This window comes from Vipera ursinii (assembly GCF_947247035.1).
Source record: "Vipera ursinii genome assembly, chromosome: 2".
Lineage (NCBI taxonomy): Eukaryota > Metazoa > Chordata > Lepidosauria > Squamata > Viperidae > Vipera > Vipera ursinii.
The window spans coordinates 186,113,239-186,125,699 of record NC_139513.1 but is presented as its reverse complement, the minus strand read 5'-3'; the positions used below and the strand labels follow the sequence as shown (position 1 = coordinate 186,125,699).

General features: G+C 40.6%; 1 protein-coding gene across 2 annotated transcripts in view; it reads right to left on the bottom strand.

Moving 5' to 3' along the window:
• POSTN (periostin) overlaps positions 1-12,461 on the bottom strand; it is a 100,371-nt gene that overhangs the window by 22,162 nt on the left and 65,748 nt on the right. For both annotated transcript variants that reach the window (XM_083354461.1, XM_083354462.1), the window contains exons 15-16: positions 5,937-6,004; positions 2,287-2,332 (exon numbers count right to left, since the gene is read on the bottom strand). In XM_083354461.1, coding sequence (XP_083210587.1) covers positions 2,287-2,332; positions 5,937-6,004 — 114 coding nt within the window. The remainder of the gene's footprint in view (positions 1-2,286; positions 2,333-5,936; positions 6,005-12,461) is intronic.

The following is a 12,461-nucleotide window of genomic DNA, read 5'->3' as shown; positions in this document are numbered from 1 at the left end:
ATTTCAGTCCTTTCTGAGGGCTAACATGATCAGGCACACCACTTTGGCTCCCTTTCACCAGGCCTCAAATGGCCAAGCAGAATGCATGGTCCAAATGACCAAAGAATCCTTGAAGAGGATCGTAACAGATGACTGGTAACACAGGTTGGCAGACTTTCTACTCCGCCAACACACAACTCCCTGCACTTCTATGGGCAGAAGTCTAGCAGAGCTTAGATGGGGAAGGCGCTTAATCAACAAGCTGGATCGGTTGCATCCAGACTGAGTTGCCTTGCACACTGCACAGCCTAAACCACCATGAAGTTTGCAAGTTGGTGACCGGGTTTGGGCCCAGAATTACAGTCAAGGGGCACTGTGGGTGGTAGCTTTGGTTTGTAAGTTGTCAGGGTCACTCTCTTACAAAGTTGTCCTGGAAGTCAGTCGAGTACTACGCCGGCACATCGACCAACTGTGCCACAGGCTAGCGAACCAGTTGCTGGCTCAAGACTCTTGTGATGGCAGAGTTTGCATGCACCAACAAGACTCCCAGCCAAGGAGGTCAGGGGCCAGCGATAGGCAAATCACCCCCGAACACAGAGACTGCACCCACTGAGTGGAACCAGCAGACGGCTCCAATTTCCAGCCCAGATGAAAATGTTCCATCAATGGACTTTGGCTTGGGTCTACTGGAACAGGCCAGCCAAAGAGACTTGGGTCAACCCAAAGCAGTCGGTTCTCAAAGTCCTGGTCTACCCAGCCTGGCAGGCAAGCCGGTAGACTGGGAATCTCCAGTGGCTCCGAGACATTTGGAGTGCAAAGGCCACCAAAGTATTTACAGAACTATGTTCAAAACTTGAAATTGTGAACCATCTAGGGGGAAGGGGTGTTATGTATTGATATAAATCACTTGTAAACTGTTTAGTAATTGTTAATGGCCGAAGCTGTTTAAACTCCAGACTGCTTGTCTCCAGAATTGTTAGTTTGCATTTTAGGCGGGAACTACCATTTAATTCTATTGGCTGCTGACTAGTGGTGGTCCCTATAAATAGAAGCGAAGCAGCAGTTAGTGCTGCTTCTGTGTTAACTAAATAAAAGTGTTGGTGTTTCACCGTACTGCCTTGTCAATGCCTCACTGATCCCAAAACATAACAGTGGTGACGAGGATGGGATATGCTGCTAAGAAAAAGAGCCAGAAGTCACTAGGGGTGAGGCCAGGCATCAGAGCCCTGGCAGGAACTGCGTTCCCCCCTCTGTCTGCCAGCAAGCCATGCTGGAGGCAACCACATCCTAAGGACCCATCCTAGGACCAGCACAGAAGCCTTAGCAGCACAAGGCATTGAGAGGTCAAAAACAACTGTTTCACTGTACTGCCTCATCAATGCCTCACTGATCCCGAAACATAACAAGTATGTTTTTAAATGGACTAATTTTAATAACTTTTAAGGTTTTGTACCTTTTAAAAGTTTAGTTTTATTTTATTTATTTATTTATTTTAATTCCATTTATATCCCGCCCTTCTCCGAAGACTCAGGGCGGCTTACAAGCTTAGCAGTTAACATTAAGAAAACCAAGATCATGACATCCGGCCTTCTCAATTCCTGGCAAATAGATGGGGAAGAAATGGAGGTAGTGACAGATTTTATTTTCCTGGGTTCCAAGATCACCACAGATGGGGACTGCAGCCAAGAAATTAAAAGACGCTTGCTTCTGAGGAGGAAAGCCATGGCAAATCTAGACAGCACAGTAAAGAGCAGCGACATCACCCTACCAACAAAAGTGCGTATAGTCAAGGCTATGGTCTTCCCAGTTGCAACGTATGGCTGTGAAAGTTGGACCATAAGAAAGGCTGAGCACCAAAGAATTGAACCTTTGAACTATGATGCTAGAGAAGACTTCTGCGAGTCCCTTGGACTGCAAGGCGATCAAACTGGTCAGTCCTAGAGGAGATCAACTCTGACTGCTCTTTAGAAGGTCAGATCCTGAAGTTGAAACTCAAATATTTTGTCCACCTAATGAGAAGGAAGGACTCACTGGAGAAGAGCCTAATGCTGGGAAAGGTTGAGGGCAATAGAAGAAGGGGACGACAGAGAATGAGGTGGCTGGATGGAGTTAGTATGAGCCTAAATGGACTCCAGAAGATGGTAGAGGACAGGAAGGCCTGGAGGAACGTTGTTCATTGGATTATGATGGGTCAGACATGATTTCGCAACTAACTGCGAAGAAACACTGCCCTTATCTAAACCACCAAATGACTTTTCACGCCTGTAAATATTTGCAACTGAACATTTTAGCCTTTAAACTACTTACTGTAAAATGTTAGTGGAATTTCTTTGAATGTGCTACCACGGATAAACTGTGGGGAAAAAAAATAAAAAGGCTCAGTCAAATCATGTGTATTTATAAGAAACAAAAAATAAATAAAATAAATAATAAAAACAGTGCAGTTACAATGCATTAAATGGACCAATTCTATTACACAAAAAGATTAATGAAAATCTGCCCAAGTGGCTGTAGAATGACATAGAATGAAGAAGGCATATGTCCTTCTGCATACAAACTCTTTCAAGACAGCTTTCTTCTTCTACATAGCATTTTGATCTCCCAGCTACTGATATTTTTGTGTAAGAAAAGAACAAAACTAATAACCCAATATCCTGGTTGAGTTGTTACTGGCAATTCTTCCTTCTCAATAGAAAGAAGAGGGGGAGGGAGAAGCAAGCAATGTCTTAAGACATGGGTGTCAAACTCGCCAGTCACGTGACATGTCGCGACGTATCGCAACTCTTTTTGCATTGCCAGCAGTGGGGTGGGCGCAGATTCGGTATGATGAAACTGGCCCGCGGGCCGGCAGTTTGACACACGTGTCTTAAGAAAATACTCACTCAGCTTCAAGGTATAAACTCAATCATTAGCACCTACTTTCAAAGCATAATATGCTTGCAATGACTTGCTTCTCAGAAGGTCTTATTGCTCTACAAAATTGCACTGCAATCCACAAGGAAAAAGCAGGAATAATTCTGAATATTAACAAAGAGAAAGGGGGCTCTTTTTTGACAGGGAATTATTTAAAATACTTTGTCAACCCATACACCCCAATCAGTACTCATAAGTAGGTATATTTTTATTAATGATGAGATTTATGAGGGTGGAGGTTCATTCTCCAAGCTTGTGGGTTAGTTTCCAAATATTTTATCAGGCTAGATAACATTTTCCATGGAATTTTCCCTAAATTCCACTGAAGACATTACCTAGTCTGGTAACAAAACATTCAGAAACCAACCCACAAGCTCGGAGAATGAACCTCCACCCTCATTCTACACCCAAGCTACCATTATTTGCCACCATCAATGAGATTTATCTCTGAGCAAACATGCCTAAGAGTAATCATGGAATGGGAAGTAAATTCCAATCATATTCATTTTATTGTGAAAATACAGATAATATAGATGTACAGAATCAACTTTGAGAGAAAACCTCCTTAAAACTGGTGCTTTTTCACATAAAAGATTTTAAATAATTTAAATATTATGAAAGAGGAGAAGGGGGAAGTTTTCTTTTTTCTTTTTCTTTTGACAAGACTGTCCCAGGAAATTACTGGTCCTATGGGAAAAAACACTTAATTAATCATAATTAACTGTCCATTGAAGCATTAGACAGACATGGATGAAACTGAATGGAATACTCTGCATCCTAACCATACCACCACTTTTTCTAGAAAGTTCTTTTTCCCAGGTGATGCTGAGTGAGAATGGAAAGGAATCCAGGGTTTCCATCAATCATTGCCCTCAAATTGCTTGATATTAAATCTCTAAGGGCAGCTGTAGCTCCCTACTGTATTAGAATAAAGTTTAGCTCTCTGAGAAGCATAGTTTATGTTGACACACTTTTCAATCATTAATACAGTCATGAAGAAGAGTAATTATCTATGTCAGACTTGTCTGAAAGGTGCTTTTTCAAGAGGCAACTGGACTTTCTTGCTTTGTTTGAAAACATTTCACTTCTCACCCAAGAATCTTCTTCAGCTCTGACTGGATGGTGGGGAAAGGAAGGATTTATATTTCTTGCAGACAGCTGGTCATTTGCATTCTAATGGCCTCTTTGGTGCCTTTTGAAGACAGCAAAGTCCATATTTTGGACAGAGAGGAGTGCTGGTTTGAAAGGGGTCAAAGAGGCCAAAAATAGAACAGAACAGAACAGAACAGAACAGAATAGAATAGAATAGAATAGAATAGAACAGAACCTTGGAGGTCTTTTAGTCCAGCCAGAGTTCAAGCAGGAGAACCTACACTATTTCAGACAAGTGACTGTCTATGTCAAAATTGAACAGCCCTTTCTCAACAGATGGGGAGGGATATGGCATTATCTATCTCCTGTCTACAACAGAGTCCTTTCAGCAGTTCCAAGAATGTTCCACACTCATTTGCACTACTCAGATGACCTGAGGACACAGATATTCTAGCTTTCTTTCTTTTCCAAATCGTCTTTCATGCCTGTGCTTTAGAGTCATCAAACAAATCTCCCTGTATTGTTATATAGATTGTTTGACATAGAAAAAACCATCTGGTCGCCATTTTTTTGAGAGGACTAACAAATCATCTCTCTATTTTTCCATCTCGACGTAGTTGTCCTGAACTGTTTATTTTGTCTTCAATCTGTCATTCTTGATCCTCAGGTTCTTTCTGATTTATGTAGAAAGTCTTTTCCTTTTTCCATATTGTCAGTCCCTTTTCTGGATTTTCCATTGACTGTATTTGTTGATCAGTTGAATCTTCTGTCATAATCTTTAATTGTTCCACCTTTTCTGTTATACTCTATGTAGTTGATTTTTTTAGTTGTTTGAGTTTGTATATCTGGGCTGACATCTTTTTTTCTATAACCTCTTATTTCATCAGTAACTGTAAGAATAGTTTGATGAATTGCTTTCAACATAGAGAGAATCTGTTCCTGATCTTCATCCATATTCTCTTAATAATGTATTAGGTTAAAAGCTTTACAGAGAATGCAAAAAAAAGATTTTGTCACTGGGCTTCTCTCAGCTGTTGTCTCAAGGTTACATAAGTCTTATCTATTATCTGGGCTGCTGGCCAAGTCTTTTTTAAACAGTAACAAATTGTAGTATCAGGTTTAATCACAAGATGTCACCCCTACCCTTACGTTTTCTTTTAAATCCAAAGTTTTTATAATCTTTTCAGTTTTGCTTCTTTCTTATAAAAACCCCAATCTCCAATAAGCATAGAAAATCTTTTAGTCCACAAACTTTAAAAAATAGAATCCCAATTAGGATCAAGTTATTCTTTTAAAGTTTTAAACTCCCCTGGATAGTCAGTTGCTGCTGTTTGTAGAGGGAGGGGTAAAATCTCCCTTCCCTCTACACATGGGGGAAAGTACTTAAAGCAGCTTATGCAGGTAAAGAAAATAGTTAGGATTTAAGAGAGGTAGATCTCACCCAGTCTCATCCATGCTGCTTTAAAATTGCCTGGTGGTAAGTGTGACTTTGGATGTCTGCAGCCTAGTAACGAACCATATTGCTATGGCTGGTCTTTCATTTGCTGGTTTGGAGGGCTGCCCTGGATCAAGTGGAAGAGCTACCACCCTCCTGTGATTCAACAGGGATCCCCTCCTTGCTGGTCACCCATACAGGGCAACTTTTGACCCTTTCCAGGGTCCCCCAGCGAAGACGAAAGTGGATGGGGAAGACGGAGCTTGCCTTCTAGATGTCTGTGGTGGCCACCTTGGCAAACCGGAAGCCTGATTTCCACATCTTATTTAAGACTGAATTCCCCTTAACTTTTAGTGAATATGCTCTAAAATGTTGCTAAAATATTTCACTCTACATGTGTGACATATAAATTTAATAATCATAATAAATGAAAGGAAGAGGTAATATAGTAGAAAGGTAGAGGTAAGAAACATGATCTGCATTCTTTCTACCTTAAAGTACAACCAAATAATCATACCTTGATCTGAGTGTATTTAATCAATTTTCTGAGAATTGCAAGAAGCTGATCATTTCCAACTGGCATATCTAAAACAAAATATATTTATTAAGTTAAATAAGCATAAAGCAATTGGTAAAAAAATAAAAGCTAGTTTGGAATCCCAAATCTTCTGGGAAACAAGCATGTCTTATGAATCATTTTTCTGAGGATGGGAGGATGATAGAAAAGTAAACTTTCTTCATTTCCACTACTATCAATTGATACATTTATGTGTTCTGTTCTGTCATATTTATTAAAATAAGTACTTAGAAGGCACATCTGGACAATGTGGTGCAATGGCCCCCTAGGTCCACAAAAGTCATCATTTTTTTATATAAGTAGAAGACTATTAGTCCCTGCAGCCTTAAATCTTTTTGAGGCTAAAACATTGACACAATTCTCTACAGGGCACAAAATGGAATTTTTTTAACTAAGGTCACTGGAAACAATACAAACAAAATTCCTGTGATCAATTTTAGCTGCACCCAGTAGGATAGTTGAGAATTCAGACAGGAATTCTTCAAATTCAAGTCAGAGCCTGGAAGATGATAACTTTCTGGCTGAAAATGCCATTCTTCCTGGTGGCTTTGACCCCTTAATCCTGATAGATAACTTCTCCTCTCCCTGGAAGCAGGCAATAGAGCACAAATTGGTCTTATATGGGTTTTCCCCATTGTTCTTAATCTCACTAGGCTATGATCAAGTCAAGTAATTAGTATTCAACAGAATAGGAGATATGGAGTTCCAATCTGAAGTTAATAGGATACCCCTCCACAGCAAAAATTGGATTAGATGTGGTATATGGGAACCAGCAAGATACCTGAAATATATAACCTTTCCTAAAAGCAGAATAGATTTTTAGAGCTAGATTTAGCACTAGCAATAGCACTTAGACTTATGTATATAAGGCTTCATAGTGCTTTACAGCATTCTCTAAGTGGTTTACAATGTTAGCATATTGCCCCCAACAATCTGGGTCCTCATTTTACTGACCTTGGAAGGATGGAATGCTTTGAGCCTCATCAGGATTGAACTCCTGGCAGAGGGCAGAGTTAGCCTGCAATTCTGCATTCTAACCACTATGCCATCATGGCTCCATGGCTGAAAAGAAGACTTATTATCTTTCCCTCAGTACTCCTGCAAGGCAGGTACAATAAAAAAAAACCCTAGCAGAGCAAATGTGTGCATGTGGCAATAAGAAAATTGAAAACACTTCATGTCTTATTATACTGCAAACACTAAAAGAGAATATTTGTAGCTCAGAGTTGAAATGAAGGGTCCTTGGTGCTTTTTGAGCTTGATAGTTTTCTTGTAGATGTTTCTTTACCCAAATTAGGTAACATAATCAGTAGTAATAAGGAGTGGGGTTTGCTCTCAGTTTATATTCTAGTGGCTTGCCCTGTCAGTGTTGATGGGAGTGGTCTTGGAGGTTCTTTGGTTCAGCTGTTTACTCTACTCCTGCTTACTGTTGGCTTGTTTGTCAGTTTCTTGATTGGTGTATTGTTTATTTGATTGTTGGTCTGATGTTAATCTTGGAATTAATCTATGCTCATCTGGTTGCTTATTGCTGATTGAGAGATGTTTAGGTCTTTTTGTTCCCTTTTTGGCTTGTTGATTGTCTCTTTTGCATAATCTATAGATATTGTTTATGTCTATGTGTCTATTGACACTAATATGTCAGAGTGCCAAGTTTCTAGAAGTTCCCTAGCATTTTTGGACTTGGCTTGGTCTAGGATAGTCACAATTTCCCATCTGAAACTGTGGTTAAGTTTGTCCATATGTTGTGAACTTAGAGTGTTTATCATGTCTTATGATTGCTAATTGCTGTCCATGGGATTTTTATTTTGGATTTACTGCCAGTGTCCATACTGATTAGATAGGAATAGTGCAAGCAGCCCAGTGGGAAAGAAGAAGCCTTAAGCAATATGTCCCAATTAATTTCCAGGCTCTAAATTCAATTTAAGGCATCTCTTACTCAAGTATGAATACTACTTTTGGGGATACTCCAGGGCCTTAGTAGGGCCTTAGACATTTTCAATTTTTACTGTCTCTAAAACATTCTTCTTTATATACAACTTGTGCTGCATAAAGTATTAGAGCTATGTTAACCTGGCCATCATCACTTTCTTTCAAGCTTGCTGCCAGCTGCCATGGAAATGGGGGGAGAGAGCAATGAGCATTTGGGAGGGAAAGTGTGCAGGGTGATGGGAGAGAGGAATTGCTGAGAAGCGATGAGGAGGATTGGACTCATAGAAGGCAGAGAGACAAAAGGGGGCTATCTCACATTCCCTTCCTGGGAATGGCATGCACAGAGGCAGTGCATAGCACCTGGATTGGAGACATTCCCAAAACATCTTACTGGATGTTGATTGGACTCTGCCTGACTATTGGGGGGATGGGCACTAGGGTGACTTTCTCTCTGTAATTTTCATGCTTGCTTGCTTCAGACCTTGCCTGACTTTCGCTGCATTTACATCTTTCCTAGTAAAAGTACCTTTTCTCTAAATTCATGAAGTCAAGGGTTTTCTTATCTGGAAATTGACTGGGCAGTCCTGACATTAGGCAAGGTCTGCTTTAACGGTCAACCCAGAGACCACAATCTACCTTGGAAACCAAGCATCTAAATGTCCAGCCACAAAAGTGATTTGGAAGGGGCTGCAAGGGAGGAGGGTCCCTTCCCAAGCCATGTTGAGCCTAAGGTGAGGCTGGATATCAATGAGTATCCTGTCAAGCACAGGTGGTTGCTGGGTGTGGGGTGGAAAGAGGAGCTGGAAGAATGACCCTCAGAAGTGATGTTTACTTGATGAAGCAGAGGCTCCCTAAGATGGGAATGGCACAGAAGGGACAGAGGCAAGGTCCTCCCCTCCTAATTTGGACCTGGAGGATGTCATGCTGAACCATGCCTTGTACTTACTGCAAGAAGCAATCAAGAAACAGAGAGACTGGGAGACTCTCACCCAAATGACAGTGCCCACTCCCTGAGCTGCTTCAAGCAAAACTACAGGCAAAGCTGCTGCACCAGTGGCTACAGCTGCAGCAGCACCTGCCCCACCTGGACTGGCCCTGCTCCAGCATTGCCACCACCAGCAATGGTTGCTGAGCAAGCTCCTTCATCTCTACCTTGAGGATGCTGGCTCCTGAAAGTTCCAGTGCTGGGAGTGAAGTGAAGGGGGACCCCAAGCAACTGGAGGTTTTCCTGGTGCAAGTTTGGAATTACATGCAGAAGTGTGGAACTGAACTGGGGATGGAGACACACCAGATGAGATGTGTGACCATGGCTCTTGAAGGCAATGGGGTCTCCCTCCATAACAATGACACCCCCAAACTGTGGAAATATGACCACTTCATGGCAGTTCTCCACGAGTGGTTTGAGGATCCACTAGTGGAGTGCAAAGCTTGGGCTTAGATGAAGGTCGGCAGTCACTGGCCACCTACACCCAGGAGTTCCAAGGGCTGGCATGTCGGTTATCCACCTGACCCAAAGACATCCTGATCAATTGCTTCAAAGATGGCCTCAATGAGGATGTCTACCACACCTAGTAGTGTTCTCATCAGTACTGTCAACAAAAGGCCAACACCCATTGTGAAAAAGAATTCTAGAAATAAACCATTGGCTAAAGGGTTGGTGTCACCAAGAAAACTTTGGTTTCCTGGATCATGGACTGCATTTCCTATGCAAAGAACTCTTGGCAAGGGATGGGCTGCATCTCACAAAAACATGGAAAAATGTACTCGGAAAAAGACTGGCCCAACATCAGGAGGACTTTAAAATAAAATTTAAACTAAGATTTTATGATGACCAATCTTCAGAATCTCTAGAACCCAAAAACAATCATAAATCCCAAGAAAACAAATCAAATAATGAGATAGGGAGTGATGAAAAAGAAAAAGAAAAACTCAAACAATAATCAGGAGATGCAGGAAACATATCCATGGACAGACATAAAAGTCCTAAATGCTTATATACAAACGCTCAAAGCTTGGGGAACAAACAGGGTGAACTAGAAGCAATAGTACACAAGGGAAGGTATGACATAGTTAGCATCACAGAAACCTGGTGGGACAAAACCCATGAATGGAATGGACTGATGGTGGATACAAATTGTTCAAAAGAAACAGTTCTACAAAAAGAAGAGAGGGAGATGCGCTATATGTAAGAGAACACTACATATCTACCGAAATGCACATGATCAAAGATAAAAGCTCTCCAGAATGTATATGGATCAATGTAAAAGAGAAAAAAAGTGACATCGCCATAGGTGTATATTACAGGCCACCCAACCAATCAGAAGAAATAGATGAATTATTTGCCAACCAATTAACAAATGTATGTAGGAAGCATACCACAGTAGTAATGGGAGACTTCAACTATCCAGATATCAACTGGAAGACAAACTGCAGCGAGTGGGAGATCAAACAGATTCCTAACCAACCTAGCTAACAACTTGGTCATCCAAAAAGTAGAGGAGGGAACTAGATGCAAAGCTATACTGGACTTAACTTTTACTAATAGAGAAAAAGTAATGGAGTTGCTGAAACCTTGCGTGAAAGTGACCATGTCTTACTGCAATTTAATATAATGCAAACAATAACAATAGAAAACAATCCAGCCAGTGTCTTAAACTTCAAAAGAGCTGACTTTAACAAACTCAGAGAGAACCTAGGAAAGATCCCATGGATGAAAATCCTAAAGGGGAAAACAACTCAAGAAGCATGGGAAACTCTGAAAAACGCTATGATAAAAGCCCATACCAGCACAATACCACTGAAAAAGAAAAACAAGAAATTCAAGAAAAAACCAGCATGGCTGCACAAAGATCTCTCTGACAAACTGAAAGACAAAAAGGACAAATACAAAAAAATGGAAAGAGGGGCACATAACTAAGGCCGATTATCAGCAGACAGCCAGAAAATGCAAAGATGAAGTCAGGAAAGCAAAGGCTCAGAATGAACAAAGATTTGCAACAGAAATCAAGGATAATAATAATAAAAAAATCTTCCAACATATTAACAAGCAAAAAGTTAAGGAAACTGTAGGCCCACTAAAGAGAGAAGATGGAAAGGAAATAACAGGCAACAGGGAAAAAGCAGAACTGCTTAACTCATTCTTTGCATCAGTCTTCACACAAAAAGAAACTGTAGGCCAACATACCAAAAAAAAAACACCTCAGTGCAAAAGACAAACTAGAAACAAAAATTAAAATAAGCAAGAAAATGGTAAGAGAACACTTAACCGACCTTGACAAATATAAATTGCTGTGACCCGACAAACTACATCCCAGAGTTCTGAAGGAGTTGGCACATGTTATATCAGAACCATTGCACCATATCTTTCACAAATCCTGGAGCACCGGGAAAGTACCTGAGGATGGGAAAAGGGCTGATGTGGTTCCCATTTTCAAGAAAGGAAAAAAAAAACCAGACCCAGGAAACTACAGACCAATCAGTTTAACATCAATACCTGGAAAGATCTAGAATAGATAATCAAAAAACAGATCTGTGAACAACTAAAAGCAAACAAAGTTATAACTAGTAGCCAGCATGGGTTTGTTAAAAAAAGATCATGCCAAACCAATCTTATTTCATTCTTTGATAAAGTGACTAAACTAGTAGACCAGCAAAATGCTGTGGACATAGTATACTTAGACTTCAGTAAGGCATTTGATAAAGTAGACCACAACCTACTCCTTGATAATCTAGAAAAAGGTGGAATAGACAACATCACCACCAAATGGATCTGTAGCTGGCTGGCAAACTGTACTCAAGTAGTCCTCAATGGCACTACATACAGATTGAGAAAAGTAACCAGTGGGGTACCACAAGGTTCCATCTTAGGCCCAGTACTCTTCAACATCTTCATCAATGACTTAGATGAGGGAATTGAAGAGGAACTCATCAAATTTGCAGATGACACCAAACTGGCAGGAGTAGCCAACACCCCAATAAGACAAACTCAGGATCCAAAAAGATCTTGACAAACTTGAACAATGGGCCCTATCCAACAAAATGAGTTTTGATGTGCAGAAAAGCAAAGTCTTATATTTAGGCAGGAAAAATCAAAGGTACAAGTACAGATTAGGTGAGACCTGGCTTAAAAACAACAACTGTGAGAGGGACCTTGGAGTCCTAGTGGACAATCACTTTTTCTATGAGCCAGCAGTGTGAAGCAGCAGCCAAAAAGGCTAATACAATCCTGGACTACATAAACACAGACATAGAATCAAGAACATGTGAAGTATAAGTATCGCTTTATAAAACCCTACTAAGACCACACCTGGAATACTGCAGCCAATTTTAGTCACCATATCACAAAAAAGATGTTGAGAGTCTGGGGAAAAAATCAGAGAAGAACAACTAAAATGATCAAAGGCCTGGAGACCAAAACATATGAAGAACAGCTGCAGGATTTGGGTTTGGTTAGTCTAAAGAAAAGAAGAAACAGGGGTGACATGATAGAAGTATTCCATTATTTGAGGGACTGCCACAAAGAAGAGGGGGTTATGT